Source organism: Ranitomeya variabilis, chromosome 5, assembly GCF_051348905.1.
Source record: "Ranitomeya variabilis isolate aRanVar5 chromosome 5, aRanVar5.hap1, whole genome shotgun sequence".
Taxonomy (NCBI): Eukaryota; Metazoa; Chordata; class Amphibia; order Anura; family Dendrobatidae; genus Ranitomeya; species Ranitomeya variabilis.
Genome location: NC_135236.1, coordinates 422,009,291 through 422,027,573, shown reverse-complemented (window position 1 = coordinate 422,027,573; position 18,283 = coordinate 422,009,291). Strand labels below are relative to the sequence as shown.

The 18,283-nt window shown below is 43.8% G+C and overlaps 1 protein-coding gene across 1 annotated transcript in view; it reads right to left on the bottom strand.

Moving 5' to 3' along the window:
• Positions 1-18,074, bottom strand: part of CPM (carboxypeptidase M) — a 129,741-nt gene extending 111,667 nt beyond the window's left edge. Inside the window, exons 1-2 of the mRNA XM_077265249.1 lie at positions 17,918-18,074; positions 6,877-7,036 (exon numbers count right to left, since the gene is read on the bottom strand). Of these exons, the coding sequence (XP_077121364.1) occupies positions 6,877-7,036; positions 17,918-17,941 (184 nt within the window). The 5' untranslated portion in view covers positions 17,942-18,074. The remainder of the gene's footprint in view (positions 1-6,876; positions 7,037-17,917) is intronic.
• Between the last annotated feature and the right edge of the window lie 209 nt (positions 18,075-18,283).

The following is an 18,283-nucleotide window of genomic DNA, read 5'->3' as shown; positions in this document are numbered from 1 at the left end:
CAGAAATAAACAATTGAAATGAATCACTCTGTTTGTAATGACTCTATATAATACATGAGTTTCAATTTTTGTATTGAAGAACTGAAATAAATTTACTTTTTGATGATATTCTAAATTAGTGAGAAGCACTTGTATGTCCCAGATAAGCCGCTATTTCCCTCTGTCCAAAAAACTTATACTTATATTTATGCAGTAAAAGATCAGCAACTCACACCGGTCTTACTGAAGCCCCCATCTGTCAATAGCTTGCTTGCTGTAAAAGGAAGGGGTTAAAGAGAATCTATCACCAGGTTTTTGCTATGTAATTCAACAGCAGTACGAGGTAGGGACGGAGACCCTGATTCCAGCGATGTATCACTTAGTTTACTGGGTTCAGCAGTTATGACAGAATCATAGTTTTCTCTGTTGCAGATTTAGCAAAGCTCAGAATGTTGTAACCCTGCCCGCGTCACTGATTAGCAGCTTTCTAAGTACACTGTTTAGTGACAGAGAGCTGCTAATCAGTGCTGGGGATATAGTTAGACTGTGATTCAAGCCAGTTGTGCAGTTATAATTCCCTGCAAAGCACAGCCTAGTAAATGACACATCACTGTGATCAGGGTCTCTGCCCCTACCTCATGGTGCTCTCAGATTACATGGCAAAACTAATATAGGAAAACTAATGCCACAGTTAATGATGTAGCTATGAGACAATACTATGAGTAGGCAGATTGTGTAATATGGACAAGCTTAATTAGTGATGACTGTTGTGAATTTGGATTCTGGGCTCCCCCGGTGGCTACTGGTGGAATTGAACTTGTGACATCATCTTCCCTGTTCACCTGTTCTGATTAGATCTGGGTGTCGCTATATAACCTGGCTTCTCTGTTAGATGCTTGCCGGTCAACAATGTTATCAGAAGCCTCTCTGTGCTTGTTCCTGCTCCCAGACATCTACTAGATAAGTTGGACATTCGTCCATGTTTTGTTTTTGTATTTTGGTTCCAGTTCACAGCTGCAGTTTCGTTACTGTGTCTGGAAAGCTCTTGTTGATCAGGAATTGCCACTCTGGTATTATGAGTTAATGCCAGAGTCCTAAAGTAATTTCTGGATGTGTTTTGTTAGGGTTTTCTACTGACCATGAAAGTATGCTTTCTGTCTTCTGCTATCTAGAAAGCGGACCTCAAATTTGCTAAAACTATTTTCCTGCTGCGTTTGTTGTTTCATCTCATATCACCGCCAATATATGTGGGGGGCTTCTGTCTCCTTTTTGGGCATTTCTCTAGAGGTGAGTCAGGTCTTATATTTCCCTCTGCTAGCATTATTTAGTTCTCCGGCCGGCGCTGGGCATATAGGGATAAAAAGTAGGACATGCTACCTGGCTACTTCTAGATGATGCGGTAGGTTTAGTTCATGGTCAGTACAGTTACATCTTCCAAGAGCTTGTTCCTATTGAGGCTTATGCTAGTTCTCTGGCCATGGAGATCATGACAGTTTGACCGGCCCACTAAAGGGTTAAAATCCTTGGCTGAGAAAGGAGAGAAATAAGAAGTCTGCTGAAAATTTTTTTTTTTTTTTTTTTTTTTCCTCTAGTAGTTAGTGTGCTCTTAATTGGATCACTTGCCAGTCTGTCTATGCTGCAGTCTTTCTTTTTTTTCTCTCTCCTTCTAATCTTTGAATGGCTCTATGTTCACCTGTCTATAATGGATCTACAGAGTGTAACTGCAGGTTTGAATAATCTCGCCACGAAAGTACAAAGTTTGCAAGATTTTGTTGTTCATGCTCCGGTATCAGAGCCGAGAATTCCTTTGCCGGAATTCTTCTCAGGGAATAGATCTAGCTTTCAGAATTTTAGAAATAATTGTAAGTTATTTTTGTCCCTGAAATCTCGTTCTGCTGGAGACCCTGCACAGCAGGTTGGGATTGTGATTTCCTTGCTCCGCGGCGACCCTCAAGATTGGGCTTTTGCATTGGCACCAGGGGATCCTGCGTTGCGCAATGTGGATGCGTTTTTTCTGGCCTTGGGCTTGCTGTATGAGGAACCTCATTTGGAACTTCAGGCAGAAAAAACTTTGATGTCCCTATCGCAGGGGCAAGATGAAGCTGAAATTTACTGCCAAAAATTCCGTAAATGGTCTGTGCTTACTCAGTGGAATGAGTGTGCCTTGGCGGCTACTTTCAGAGAGGGTCTTTCTGATGCCATTAAGGATGTTATGGTGGGGTTCCCTGTGCCTGCAAGTCTGAATGAGTCCATGACAATGGCCATTCAGATCGATAGGCGTCTGCGGGAGCGCAAACCAGTGCACCATCTGGCGGTGTCCACTGAGAAGACGCCAGAAAACATGCAGTGTGATAGAATTCTGTCCAGAAGCGAGCGGCAGAATTTTAGACGGAAAAATGGGTTGTGTTTCTATTGTGGGGATTCTACTCATGTTATATCAGCATGCTTTAAGCGTACTAAAAAGCTTGATAAATCCGTTCCCATTGGCACTTTACAGTCTAAATTTATTTTGTCTGTGACCCTGATTTGCTCTTTGTCATCTATTACTACGGACGCCTATATCGACTCTGGCGCCGCTTTGAGTCTTATGGATTGGTCCTTTGCCAATCGTTGTGGGTATGATTTAGAGCCTTTGGAGACTCTTATTCCTCTGAAGGGGATTGACTCCACCCCATTGGCTAATAATAAACCACAATACTGGACACAAGTGACTATGTGTATTAATCCGGATCACCAGGAGACTATTCGTTTTCTGGTGCTGTATAATCTACATGATGATTTGGTGCTGGGATTGCCATGGCTGCAGTCTCACAACCCAGTCCTTGACTGGAGAGCTATGTCTGTGTTGAGCTGGGGATGTAAGGGGACTCATGGGTACGTACCTTTGGTGTCCATTTCATCATCTATTCCCTCTGAAATCCCTGAGTTCCTGTCTGATTATCGTGACGTCTTTGAAGAACCCAAGCTGGGTTCACTACCTCCGCACCGTGAGTGCGATTGTGCTATAGATTTAATTCCGGGTAGTAAATACCCAAAGGGTCGTTTATTTAATCTGTCTGTGCCTGAACATACTGCTATGCGAGAATATATAAAGGAGTCCTTGGAAAAGGGACATATTCGTCCATCGTCATCTCCCTTAGGAGCCGGTTTTTTCTTTGTGTCAAAAAAAGACGGCTCTTTGAGACCATGTATTGATTATCGGCTTTTGAATAAAATCACGGTTAAATATCAATACCCATTGCCGTTGCTGACTGATTTGTTTGCTCGCATAAAGGGGGCCAAGTGGTTCTCTAAGATTGATCTCCGTGGGGCGTATAATTTGGTGCGGATCAGGCAGGGGGATGAGTGGAAAACCGCATTTAATACGCCCGAGGGCCACTTTGAGTATTTGGTGATGCCTTTTGGTCTTTCTAATGCCCCTTCAGTCTTCCAGTCCTTTATGCATGATATTTTCCGCGATTTTTTGGATAAATTTATGATAGTGTATCTGGATGATATTCTGATTTTTTCGGATGATTGGGACTCTCATGTCCGGCAAGTTAAGAGGGTTTTTCAGGTTTTGCGGTTTAATTCTCTGTGTGTCAAGGGTTCTAAGTGCGTTTTTGGGGTTCAGAGAATTTCCTTTTTGGGATATATTTTTTCTCCCTCTTCCATTGAGATGGATCCTGTCAAGGTTCAAGCTATTTGTGATTGGACGCAGCCCTCTTCTCTTAAAAGTCTTCAGAAATTTTTGGGCTTTGCCAACTTTTATCGTCGATTTATTTCTGGTTTTTCGGATGTCGTTAAGCCATTGACCGATTTGACTAGACAGGGTGCTGATGTTGCTAATTGGTCCCCTGATGCTGTGGAGGCCTTTCAGGAGCTTAAGCGCCGTTTTTCTTCTGCCCCTGTGTTGCGTCAGCCTGATGTGACTCTTCCTTTTCAGGTTGAGGTCGACGCTTCTGAGATCGGGGCTGGGGCAGTGTTGTCGCAGAAAAGTTCTGACTGCGCCGTGATGAGGCCTTGTGCCTTCTTTTCCCGTAAATTTTCGCCCGCTGAGCGGAATTATGATGTTGGGAATCGGGAGCTTTTGGCCATGAAGTGGGCGTTTGAGGAGTGGCGCCATTGGCTCGAGGGGGCCAGACATCAGGTGGTGGTATTGACTGACCACAAAAATTTGATCTATCTTGAGACCGCCAGGCGCCTGAATCCTAGACAGGCGCGCTGGTCATTATTTTTCTCTCGGTTTAATTTTGTGGTATCGTACCTACCGGGTTCTAAGAATGTTAAGGCGGATGCCCTTTCTAGGAGTTTTGAGCCTGATTCACCCGGCAACTCTGACCCCACAGGTATTCTTAAGGAGGGAGTTATCTTGTCAGCCGTTTCTCCAGACCTGCGGCGGGCCTTGCAGGAGTTTCAGGCGGATAGACCGGATCGTTGTCCGCCTGATAGGTTGTTTGTTCCTGATGATTGGACCAGTAGAGTCATCTCTGAGGTACATTCTTCTGCATTGGCAGGTCATCCTGGAATTTTTGGTACCAGGGATTTGGTGGCAAGATCCTTCTGGTGGCCTTCCCTGTCACGAGATGTGCGAGGCTTTGTGCAGTCTTGTGACGTTTGTGCTCGGGCCAAGCCTTGTTGTTCTCGGGCTAGTGGATTATTGTTGCCCTTGCCTATTCCTAAGAGGCCTTGGACACACATCTTGATGGATTTTATTTCAGATCTGCCTGTTTCTCAGAAGATGTCTGTCATCTGGGTGGTGTGTGACCGTTTTTCTAAGATGGTCCATTTGGTTCCCCTGCCCAAATTGCCTTCTTCTTCCGAGTTGGTGCCCCTGTTTTTTCAAAATGTTGTTCGTTTGCATGGTATTCCTGAGAATATCGTTTCTGACAGAGGAACCCAATTTGTGTCTAGATTTTGGCGGGCATTCTGTGCTAGGATGGGCATAGATTTGTCTTTTTCGTCTGCTTTTCACCCTCAGACTAATGGCCAGACCGAGCGGACTAATCAGACCCTGGAGACATATCTGAGGTGTTTTGTGTCTGCTGACCAGGATGATTGGGTTGCTTTTTTGCCATTGGCGGAGTTCGCCCTCAATAATCGGGCCAGCTCTGCCACTTTGGTGTCCCCGTTTTTCTGTAATTCGGGGTTCCACCCTCGATTTTCCTCCGGTCAGATGGAATCCTCGGATTGTCCTGGAGTGGATGCGGTGGTGGAGAGATTGCATCATATCTGGGGGCAGGTGATGGACAATTTAAAGCTGTCCCAGGAGAAGACTCAGCTTTTTGCCAACCGTCACCGTCGTGTTGGTCCTCGGCTTTGTGTTGGAGATTTGGTGTGGTTGTCTTCTCGTTTTGTCCCTATGAGGGTCTCATCTCCTAAGTTTAAGCCTCGGTTCATCGGTCCGTATAAAATATTGGAGATTCTTAACCCTGTTTCCTTCCGTTTGGACCTCCCTGCATCCTTTTCTATTCATAACGTTTTTCATCGGTCGTTATTGCGCAGGTATGAGGCACCTGTTGTGCCTTCCGTTGAGCCTCCTGCTCCGGTGTTGGTTGAGGGTGAGTTGGAGTACGTTGTGGAAAAAATCCTAGACTCCCGTGTTTCCAGACGGAGACTCCAGTATCTGGTCAAGTGGAAGGGATACGGCCAGGAGGATAATTCTTGGGTCACTGCATCTGATGTTCATGCCTCTGATCTGGTTCGTGCCTTTCATAGGGCCCATCCTGATCGCCCTGGTGGTTCTGGTGAGGGTTCGGTGCCCCCTCCTTGAGGGGGGGGTACTGTTGTGAATTTGGATTCTGGGCTCCCCCGGTGGCTACTGGTGGAATTGAACTTGTGACATCATCTTCCCTGTTCACCTGTTCTGATTAGATCTGGGTGTCGCTATATAATCTGGCTTCTCTGTTAGATGCTTGCCGGTCAACAATGTTATCAGAAGCCTCTCTGTGCTTGTTCCTGCTCCCAGACATCTACTAGATAAGTTGGACATTCGTCCATGTTTTGTTTTTGTATTTTGGTTCCAGTTCACAGCTGCAGTTTCGTTACTGTGTCTGGAAAGCTCTTGTTGATCAGGAATTGCCACTCTGGTATTATGAGTTAATGCCAGAGTCCTAAAGTAATTTCTGGATGTGTTTTGTTAGGGTTTTCTACTGACCATGAAAGTATGCTTTCTGTCTTCTGCTATCTAGAAAGCGGACCTCAAATTTGCTAAAACTATTTTCCTGCTGCGTTTGTTGTTTCATCTCATATCACCGCCAATATATGTGGGGGGCTTCTGTCTCCTTTTTGGGCATTTCTCTAGAGGTGAGTCAGGTCTTATATTTCCCTCTGCTAGCATTATTTAGTTCTCCGGCCGGCGCTGGGCATATAGGGATAAAAAGTAGGACATGCTACCTGGCTACTTCTAGATGATGCGGTAGGTTTAGTTCATGGTCAGTACAGTTACATCTTCCAAGAGCTTGTTCCTATTGAGGCTTATGCTAGTTCTCTGGCCATGGAGATCATGACAGATGACAGAGCGTGCTCTGATAACGTGCTCGAGTGTTTTCCGAGTACCTCGGGCATGCTTGGATAATATATTCGAGCCCCTGCGGCTGCATGTTTTGCCACGGTAGACAGCTGTAACACATGCAGTGATTGTCTAACAAACAGGTAATCCGCGCATGTGTTACGGCAAAACATGCAGCTGCAGGGACTCGAAAATATCTGAGCACGGCAAAGATACTCAGATAACACCGAGCCGATAACACATTATCCGAGCACATTCGCTCATCATTAGGTTTAATCATTAATTTGTAGGGATTTATCCAGTCTTTCGCTGAGCAAACAGTTGGCCGACAGCTGTTAAAGGTGTATGGGCGCCTATACTTACTGTATTTCCTATAGACAGACAGTGACAGAAAGGAGGGATCTTACCTTCCACTGACTTCCCAATACTGTGAAGATATGTGATTGTAGGGTAATTTGAGTTGAAGCTCTTTAAAACAGTTTCCAATTGTGCAAAATGGTGGTAGGAAAAATCTAATGTTTGTGCAAATAAAGGGAGCACTCCCAGCCACATGAGGGTCACGGCAGCCTAGAACAGAGAATGGACAGTGTGTCAGTGTGCACAGTTACAGTAGTTGCATTTTCTTATTGTTTAATTTAAAGGGAATCAGTTATCAGATTCATGACAAGCTGTGAGGCACATAGTCCAGCTTCTCCCTGCCCCACTAGCCATGACTGACAGGTTCCTCCCTATGTACACACAGAGAGTCAACTGGAATGGGGCAGGCAAAAGCTTTTCAAAAATATTTTTTCTGAAAAGTGAAATATACCTGCGTGCAATCGCGCCGCCTCTGCATGATTCCTGCTACCGCAGCTCAGGCAGCATGGATCTTCTGCCAGATTTAATGATTTGTTGAATGACCACATTTATATGAATGTACAGTATGTACTTCACTTTTCCAGCCAAATATGCAGTAAGATGAATTTGGAAGTTCACTTTAAAGGGGGATTCCAGTTTTAAAAATTGATCACCTGCATTGCTTAAGTGAGAATAGATTGTGTGGGCTCCACAAATCGAAGTGCTGGTAGCGCAAAACTGCTGCCGCTCCTTTCCGCTCTATGGGACTGCCATACTCTAGTGGCCACGGGAGAACCAAGGACAATTGGTGGGCTCCCCAGGAGTTGGACCCAGATGGATCAAACAATTATGACTCTTCAGTAGGTAGGCGATCATTTTGACAGACTGCAGTGCCCCTTTTAGCAAGCAAAATACTGTAACTTTTATCTAGGTGAGTTATTTCAATAAGCCATAATACTTTGTGTACATGAGCTCTATGGCTACTTTACAAAATAATCATTGTCTTAACAGTGTTTGGATGGTGCCCTATTAAAGAAACACTCCCATTAAAGTTTTTGTCTTCTTAATATATTGCAGTCATATTATATAGCACTGTGTGCATACAATTACTCATTTTGCCTTTATACCCAGCTAATTCTTCTCTTTTCCCTGCTCTATGTAGAAACAGGGAGTCTCTAGTTCCTGCAGAAATTATTCTCCCCTTCAACTCCTGATTCAGCTGCTCCCTCCTCCCCCCAATCAGGGACTTTTGCAGTGACTCATGAATGGTTCAGGTAAAACTGACCTCCTGTTTCTACACAGAGTTTAGAAATACTGTATATACTCGTGTATAAGCCGAGTTTTTCAGCACATTTTTTGTGTGCTGAAAACACGAGTCACGGTTCAGAAAGCCGGAGGGGAAGGGGCGGAGGAGCAGAGGGTAACAGGAGCCAGCGGCTTCCAACACACACCATACTCACCTACCTGCGCGCCCTTGGTGTTGGCACTGCATCTCGTTCCGTCCGCCGGCGCCAGCTGCTTTTCCAGCCAAATGATCACGTGGTACTGCTCATTAAAGTAATGAATATGGACGCGTCTCCACTCCCATAGGCATGGAGCGCATATTCATTATCTTAATGAGCGGTACCACGTGATCGCTGGGCAGGAAGAGCTGCAGGCAGGCTCCAGCGGCCGGAACGAGATGCAGTGCCAGCACCAAGGGCACGCATATAGGTGAGTAAAATGTTTTGGGTTTTTTTTTCCAATAGGAAACATGCACACAGGGATAGGGGATAAGAGGCATGCATACAGGGACGGAACGGGGGAGGCAGCATACAGGGACGGAACGGGGGAGGCATGCATACAGGGATGGAACGGGGGAGGCATGCATACAGGGATGGAACGGGGGAGGCATGCATACAGGGACGGAACGGGGGAGGCATGCATACCAAGACAGGGAAGAGGGAGACATGCATACAGGGACGGAATGGGGAGGCATGCATACAGGGACGGAATGGGGGAGGCATGCATACAGGGACGGAACGGGGGAGGCATGCATACAGGGATGGAACGGCGGAGGCATGCATACAAGGATGGAATGGGGGAGGCATTCATACCAGGACAGTGAAGGGGGAGGCATGCATACAGGGATGGAATGAGGGAGGCATGCATACAGGGACGGAACGGGGGAGGCATGCATACAGGGATGGAACGGCGGAGGCATGCATACAAGGATGGAATGGGGGAGGCATTCATACCAGGACAGTGAAGGGGGAGGCATGCATACAGGGATGGAATGAGGGAGGCATGCATACAGGGACGGAACGGGGGAGGCATGCATACAGGGACGGAACGGGGGAGGCATGCATACAGGGACAGAACGGGGGAGGCATGCATACAGGGACGGAACGGGGGAGACATGCATACAATGACAGGGACGGGGGAGACATGCATACAATGCCAGGGAGAGGGGAGGCATGCAGACAGGGATGGGGAGGGGGAGCCATGCATAAAATGACAGAGGAGGCATAGGGACAGGGATGAGGAGGCATTCAAACCAGGACAGGGAAGGGGGAGCCATGCATAGCAGGACAGGGATGAGGGGACAATGCATACCCGGCTTATACTCAAGTCAATGAGCTTACCCAGTTTTCCGTGGCAAAAGTAGGTGCCTCGGCTTATACTCGGGTCGGTTTATACTTGAGTATATACTGTATTTAATCTGTTTTTAATCACATGATATCGTAGACATAGAATTAGCTAGGTAGAAAGGCAAAATGAGCAATTGTAAGTACACAGCGCAATATATATAATATGTTCACTGCAATATATTAAGAGGATAATAACTTTGATAGGAGTGTTTCTTAAAAGGCTATACCAAGAGGTTTTACAAGGCAAACCCCAGCCTTAGTCACATAGATTATGTGCAAACTGAAATAAAGTATGGATCTGCATAAAGCCAAAGAGTCATGTAAGTCATCTTATCATGTCAAATTTTTAAGTGTCAATTTTTCTATGCACCTAAAACTCTTACTGCACACTCAAACCAAATTCGTGCCCACACAGATGCCACCCCTGCTCTGCAACCATAAACTTTTATTTGAAGAAATAGATGTGTAGATTTATATCCTTTAAGCCACAAAAGGTAAATACAGTAAAAGCAAATAAGTGGCACTCGTGTTTTATGATAAGGCTTGGCATAAGGCACGTAATCAGCATTCCTTCCAGTTCTATCCAATAGTATTTGGCAGGGTCAAAGTCAGTTATGGTTTTCCACACCAAACTCAAAAAAACACTTTTTTTTATGACATGACCATTGTCACATTGAAATAGGAAAGTTTTTTCCAAACTAATGCCAAGGAGGAAGAACAAACTTTTCTTAAGCATTACAGATAGCTAAGACGTTGATGTTCCATTCTCTAGTACTAAGGGACCCAGCATGTGCCATATAAACAAGGTTATAACCGTAACAAATGGCGGCTCAGAGTCAAATGCCACCAAGGACAACATCTGCATGAAGATCATATATTCTCTCTGTGTTTGTGTCATTTTTCTCCAGGTACTCGAGTTTACTCTAAAAAGACATAGAATCCTAGAATGTTAGAGTTGGAAGGGACCTTCTGGGTCATCTGGTCCAACCCCCTGCCCAAAGCAGGATTCACTAAATCATCTCAGATATATATCTGTCCAGCGTCTGTGTGAAGACTTCCATTGAAGGAGAACTCACCACCTCTCGTGGCAGCCTGTTACACTCATTGATCACCCTCACTGTCAAAAAGTGTTTTTTTAATATCTAAGCTGTATCTTCTCCCTTTCAGTTTCATTCCTTTGCTTCTCGTGTTTCCATATGCAAATGAGAATAATGATGATCCTTCTACACTGACAGCCCTTCAGATATTTGTAGACAGCAATTAAGCCTACTCTTAGCCTTCTTTTTTGCAAGCTAAACATTCCCTGATCCTTTAACCGTCCCTTGTAGGATATTTCTTGCAGACCGGTCACCATCCTGGTAGCTCTTCTCTGAACTTGCTCCAGTTTTTCAATGTATTTTTTAAAATGTGGTTCTCAGAACTGGACACAGTATTCCAGATGAGGTCTGACCAAGGGGTAGAGGGTGATAATTACTTCACGTGATCTACTGACATACTGAGAGGGAGTTTAAATTGTGAGCCCCAATTATGGCAGTGAAATCTTCACAGTGCTGTGGAATATGGTGGTGCTTCCTAAGCAAGCATAATAACTATATAATGCATCAAACAACAGTTGGTAAAATCCATGGCTCCATTATACACAGAAACCATGATACTTGTGTCAACAGGGACTTTTTATCTTAATTTTTGTTATGGTAAAAAAAAAACTAAAGAATTATTGGCATGATACCTTTATTGGCTAGCCAGAAACATTTGCATGCTTTCTCATATAACTTATTCTGCTGAAGCTTAAAAGGGTTTTCCGACCTGAACATAAATCGCTGCAGTCACTGCATGTGAATGCTGATTTCCGAATCCTGACAGTGTGCTTTGTGATTTGCACAGTTGTGGCTAGCAGCTTTGCCGGCTTCTCTCGATATGCTACTGAGAGAAGCAGAAGGAAAGCTGGCTGGCATTTCACCACAACTGTGCAAATTGCATTCTTGCAGCCATGTAATGACCACTCAAGCTGGTAATAGAGGGGAATCCTGACAGAGTGCATACTACACACTTTCAGGATTTGTCAATCTATTGATAAATCAGTGGCATTGCCACTTACCCTCCTTGATGCACTACTTAGGGGACACTGCAAGCAAGACAAGGGCTTGAGTATGAAAGGGGGTACAGCTAAACCTGAATTGTCAGATTTTGGAAAGAGGTTAAAAGTAAACATGTGAGGTTAGATATAGCATGATTTGGTATTCCTCTAACCCCAGGAGTGCAGCTTCAACCACCTGGGCCCACCAATATGCAATGTGTATAGTGAGGCCCCCCAGTTACAAAATATAAGACTGGTGCATCCTTATGTAACAGAAGGACCTACCAGGGGTATAACCCTAATTTATGCTGCAGTGTTATGACAGTAATGTGTTTAATATTACTATACATACAGTGGACGTAAAAACTCTACACACCCCTGGCAAAATGCCTGGTTTTTGTCATGTAAAAAAATTATGGCAATAAGAATCAATTCAGAATCTTTTCCACCTTTAATTTCTCCTATAATCTGTACAAATCCATTGAGAAACAGATTGGAACATGGGGGAAATAAAAATAACTAAAATTAAAATATAGTGGTTGCATAAGTGTGAACTCCCTCTTATAATTGGTTGATCCTGTACGGCCTGAGGACCGAGTCAGTCAAAGAGCCGAAAACAGCGGCCCATGAGCTGCATCACACGAGCTCCCTCCTGCACCCTGAAAGGATTCTTTTTGGTATGAATTTTTTACATTACAAAAACCTGGAATTGTAACCAAATTGTGCAGACTTTTTATATCCGCTGGAATTAGAGCAGCACAGTTACATTTTATGATTTACAAATTCATTTACTATTTCTTATGTGTATCATATTTGCTTGATTTCATCTTCTGGTGTACTTTAAACACAAACTGCATTGAAATGCTTCAGAATGTGTATTAAAAAAAAGAAATTGCACAAAAGACAGTAAACATGAAAAACAAAAATGTTTTAAATCTATTTATAAATCTGACAAACAGCATATGCCATGCGCCACATGAATTGGCCTAATTAATACGTTTGGGGTAGCATGGCGGCTCAGTGGTTAGCACTGCAGCGCTGGGGTCCTGGGTTCAAATCCCACCAAGGACAACATCTGCAAGGAGTTTGTATGTTCTCCCCGTGTTTGCATGGGTTTCCTCCGGGTTCTCCGGTTTCCTCCCACATTCCAAAGACATACTGATGGGGAATTTAGATTGTGAGCCCCATCGGGGACAGCGATGATAATGTGTGCTAACTGTAAAGTGCTGCGGAATATGTTAGCGCTATATAAAAAAAAAGATTATTATTGTTTCTTGTTCAGTGTGAGGGTACTAGTAGTCTTTTCTGTATTATCTGGCCGTCTTAGATTATTTGCAAATGTCTTTTTCACGTGCATTCCACCTGTAATCCCCCCAAAAAAGAGCTAAAGAAATGGCCAAAAAAATGAACATATGTACAGTAATGTCAAAATGACTAGTTATGCACATGTTCTGACTTTTGTCACTTCTTTTAGTGGCTTCAGGCTTAGACAGCTGGGAAGCAGCTAAAAAAATTGAGTGGTCCATTCATGTAGAAGCTTCTGCTTGGAAGTGGTAAAGCTGACACAAAAGCATCAAAGAGGACACGTCAAGAAAGTCCCTGCCAAAGATGCAGGTACGGTGGCGTCTAAAAGACATCATGTGCACATACTCTTACAGGTGCATTTACAATGCAAGATTATTATCTTCCTAGTAAAGCTCATTTCCATCCAATGTAAACAGTCTGTTGATCACCCTACAAACAAACAATAGGCAAGTTCACAGATTGAGTTTTTGGTTTGCTTAAAAGATCATTCTTGGTATCACGTCATCCTGTGTAAACATGACACATGCTGCTGAAAATGGTGGCCTGTGCACATAGAACAATATACACAGCTCAAAAAAATAAAGGGAACACTTAAATAACAGAATATAACTCCAAGTAAATCAAACTTCTGTGAAATCAAACTGTCCACTTAGGAAGCAACACTGTTTGACAATCGATTTCACATGCTGTTGTGCAAATGGAATAGACAACAGATGGAAAATATTGGCAATTATCAAGACACACTAAATAAAGGAGTGGTTCTGCAGGTGGGGACCACAGACCACATCTCAGTACCAATGCTTTCTGGCTGATGTTTTGGTCACTTTTGAATGTTGGTTGTGCTTTCACACTCATGGTAGCATGAGACGGACTCTACAACCCACACAAGTGGCTCAGGTAGTGCAGCTCATCCAGGATGGCACATCAATGTGAGCTGTGGCAAGAAGGTTTGATGTGCCTGTCAGCGTAGTGTCCAGAGGCTGGAGGCGCTACCAGGAGACAGGCCAGTACACCAAGAGACATGGAGGGGGCCGTAGGAGGGCAACAACCCAGCAGCAGGACCGCTACCTCAGCCTTTGTTCAAGGAGGAACAGGAGAAGCACTACCAGAGCCCTGCAAAATGACCTCCAGCAGGCCACAAATGTGCATGTGTCTGTACAAACGGTTAGAAACCGACACCATGAGGATGGTCTGAGTACCCGAGGTCCTCAGATGGGGGTTGTGCTCACAGCCCAACACCATGCAGGATGCTTGGCATTTGCCACAGAACACAAGGATTGGCAAATGCGCCAGTGGCGCCCTGTGCTCTTCACAGATGAAAGCAGGTTCACACTGAGCACATGTGACTGACATGACAGAGTCTGGAGATGCCATGGAGAGCGATCTGCTGCCTGCAACATCCTTCAGCATGACCGGTTTGGCACTGGGTCAGTAATGGTGTGGGGTGGCATTTCTTTGGACGGCTGCAAAGCCCTCCAAGTGCTCGCCAGAGGTAGCCTGATTACCATTAGGTACAGAGATGAAATCCTCAGACCCCTTGTGAGACCATATGCTGGGGCAGTTGGGAGGTCATACAAGTATGTGGAAGCCACACACAACAGAACATCATTTCCTTGTCTTGAGGCATTTCCACTGAAGTTGCATCAGCCTGTAATTTGATTTTCCATTTTGATGTTGAGTATCATTCCAAATCCAGACCTCCTTGGGATATTAGTTGTGATTTACATTGATCATTTTTATGGGTATGTGCACAAGTAGAATGGTCCACTGCGGATTTTTCTGCAGCAGATTTGATAAATCCGCAGGGCAAAAACACTGCGTCTTTCCTGCGGATTTATAGCGGATTTACCGCGGTTTTTGTGCGGATTCCACTGTGGTTTTCCACCTGTGGTTTTCTATTATGGAGCAGGTGTAAAACCGCTGCAGATTCCGCAAAAAGAAGTGACATGCTGCGGAATGTAAACCGCTGCGTTTCCGCGTGTTTTTTTCAGCAGCATGTGCACTGCGGATTGCGTTTCCCATAGGTTTACATTGTACTGTAAACGCATGGGAAACTGCTGCGGAAACGCTGTGGATCCGCAGCAAAATCCGCAGCGTGTGAACATAGCCTTATTGTTCTCAACACATTCCAATATGTAATGAATAAAGATTTGCAACTAGAATATTTAATTCAGTGATATCTAGGATGTGGGATTTTAGTGTTCCCTTTATTTTTTGAGCAGTGTATTACTGATGGTTCTGCCTGCATATTAGCGGTCTATCTAGTCTATGGGGAAAAAAAGCATCCTGCAGACAACTTTGCAGGATGCGTTTTTTCTCCTAAACGACGCATTGCGACGTCCGCCGAAAAATGCTAGTGTGAAAGTAGCCTTAGGCCTCTTTCACACTTCCGTCTGCTGGCGGGCGTCGTAATGCATTGTTGTGACGTATCGACGTACGTTGTGAAAATAGTGAAAACCGTGTGTAACGCATCCAGTGTTATGACGGATGCGTTGTTGCCTGAATTTCAATGGAGAAATTTCCGGGAAGGAGAGAGAGAGAATTTTCCCCAGACTAGAAAAATCATTCCAGGCATGCTCAGAAGAGCACACTATAATTTCATGTGTAAACATATATATTCTTTAAAGGACAATATTATCTATCTTCAAGGTAGGTTATGAATATCAGAGCAAGGAGTTCGGGTAGGGCTGACACCTGGCGCCCTCACTGATCAGCTGTTATCAGTTTTGTTAGTGACTAAATATAAATAGTCAACAGTGCTGACAAAGGGTTTTCTGGCCGTATGATTGTGATATTGATGACTACCTATCCATCAGATAAGTCATCAATTTCAGATGGGTGGGGTACGAAGCCCAGCCCCCCATAATCAGCTCCGGTAGCTGAACTATTTTGTAGCATCTGTTACCATATTCTCTTGAATATGAGCAAAGCTGCAGTTCCTGGCAGTGGCCACTAGACAGTGTACTGAGCTGTGCAGTTCAGTCAATGGCTAACGCAGCAGATAACAGCTAATTGTAAGGGTACCATATGTTGAATCCCCACCACTCCGATCTCCTATGAATTGGTCATCAATATAACGAGGCCAGAATATACATATATATATATATATATATATATATATATATATATATATATATATATATATATATATATATATATATATATATATATATATATATATATATATATACATATACACTGCACTGCATACTAAAGCTCATTTTTAAACCAGACATCCTGCATACAATGTGGTCATGTAAATCCAATAAATTTTGGGGGGTTCTAGTTAGGTCCGGGTAATTTTTTGATAAATCTATCTTGAACTATCATGATCCTATATTCTTACAAGTGGCAATAGGGTGCTTAATAGCCGCTTTCTGACGCATGTCCTGGGGTATGTCAGAACACCTCAGTGGCACACCAGGAACACTGTCTAGTAACCTAAAAAAAACACATTTTCTATGGGGTTCAAATACAAGACTAACGGCTCGTTCTGATGTGTTTCTGGCCACTGTACTGTCCGTGTGCTCATCTGAAAGCACACTGATCTACTAATAAACTGTGCAAGGCCCACCCAAATCACAGCATGCACTACGTCTTACAACCAGACCATTGTATGTCAATAACAGGCAAGCACTTGTGCGTATGATCATAGAAACATGGAGCCAGTCACGTTGGACATGCATGGCCCAAGCTTAGTAAGGCCGTCTGACCCTGGCCTCAGACATAGGAGCACGTAAGTACATTGAGAAGAAGATGTACTTAGATTTCCTGACTAGATGGACAACATGGGGCGGGGGACGTGTCTAACTGTTATCAATTTAGGTATGATAATCAAATCTTTTACATCTTAAACAATTTGTACTAATTTCTTATCTCATGAGCATACTCTTAATGTCAATATCGGAATATTCCAGAAGGACACGGCTCCAGTCATGTACACCCCCCATCTAATGTCTTATCAGGACAGTGACAATGCACATAAAGAGTTAATTCTATAGTCTTACAATGTGTATCTTGCTCTAATATGCCTATTTTATATCCATACCGATAGCCATTAAGTCTAGTATTAAAGCTAGTTTCTTCTCACATTGGCACAGTTTCTTGGTATGGTTGGTTGAAAGGGTAAATAAAAGTGTTCTTCTCTTATTGACAAGGACACATAACCTCGTTGGGAGCTCTGTCACTTAAAGATTATTCTTTTTTCTCATTCAATTTATTTTACTTCTACATTTTTAGATATTAAAGATTTTGTGACAACCACTGAGTTTGGATAAGGAGGGTTCTTTACTGCAGAGGTTTCACTGCATTATATTATTAAAACACTCACTCTGTCTATTAAGAGCAAAAACGGAGGCAGCACATCCTTCAATAAAACTAAGAGAAATAATTATTACATTTCTATTTACTAGCAAACCTTGGGCATGAAATATTTCTACCCATCGGTATAATTTATCTTCAGAGTGCTATCCTTTCTACAAACAGACCCATTGACAAACATTGTTGAGTTTGACTCATGAATAAGATGTCTATCTATCTATCTAATATCTATCTATCTATCTATCTATCTATCTATCTATCTATCTATCTATCTATCTAAAAGTAGTAGAACAGCACACTTAGGATAGGGTGCAATGCCTCACAGGTACATACCTACCAGTCCTCATGAATACAAATCAAGAAAGATTGAGGCAGCACATCACACTAAAGTTGAAAAAAGTGCTCTATAATGGCCCATATGGTGACGTTTTGGTCCTAGGTGTAGACCTTTCTTAATCTGCTGGAGAAAGGTCTACACCTAGGACCAAAACGTCACCATATGGGCCATTATAGAGCACTTTTTTCAACTTTAGTGTGATGTGCTGCCTCAATCTTTCTTGATTTCTATCTATCTATCTATCTATCTATCTATCTATCTATCTATCTATCTATCCATCTATCTCTCCATCTCTGTGCTGTATCTCTGCCTCTCTCCATGACATCTGTACGCACTGTATGTCCCTCCTGCCAGTAATCAGCACTTCTCCAAGTGACAAGTAACTTCTTAAGTACAGTACCAATTTCAAGAAAGTGACAAGATTCCACCCTAGAAGTCAGTACCGTTGCCATCCTTCCCCGGAGCATCCTCGTCGGGCAGTGCAGCGCCAGCTCTCCAGAAGCTCTCCTTGGTGCCCGGCGTTCCCTCTTGCCCTGTGCCGCCCTCCCAGTAGTCCCTCCAGCAGAGCAGTGTGCAGTGCACTTCTCCACCGTCCGCTTCCTGGGACACTGGAAACTATCGCCGCCTAGCGGCCGTTTCTCTGCACGTCTCGGGATTTCTATGACACTGAATAGTTTTGTAGGGTTGGGTGACAGGCAGCCAGTAATGTGAATGGGGGGAGGATCACACACATACAAACACAGCACAGGATGACAGGCTGGGACTCCATGTAATAAAGATTCCATGTAAACTAGTCTTGTAGGTTTAAA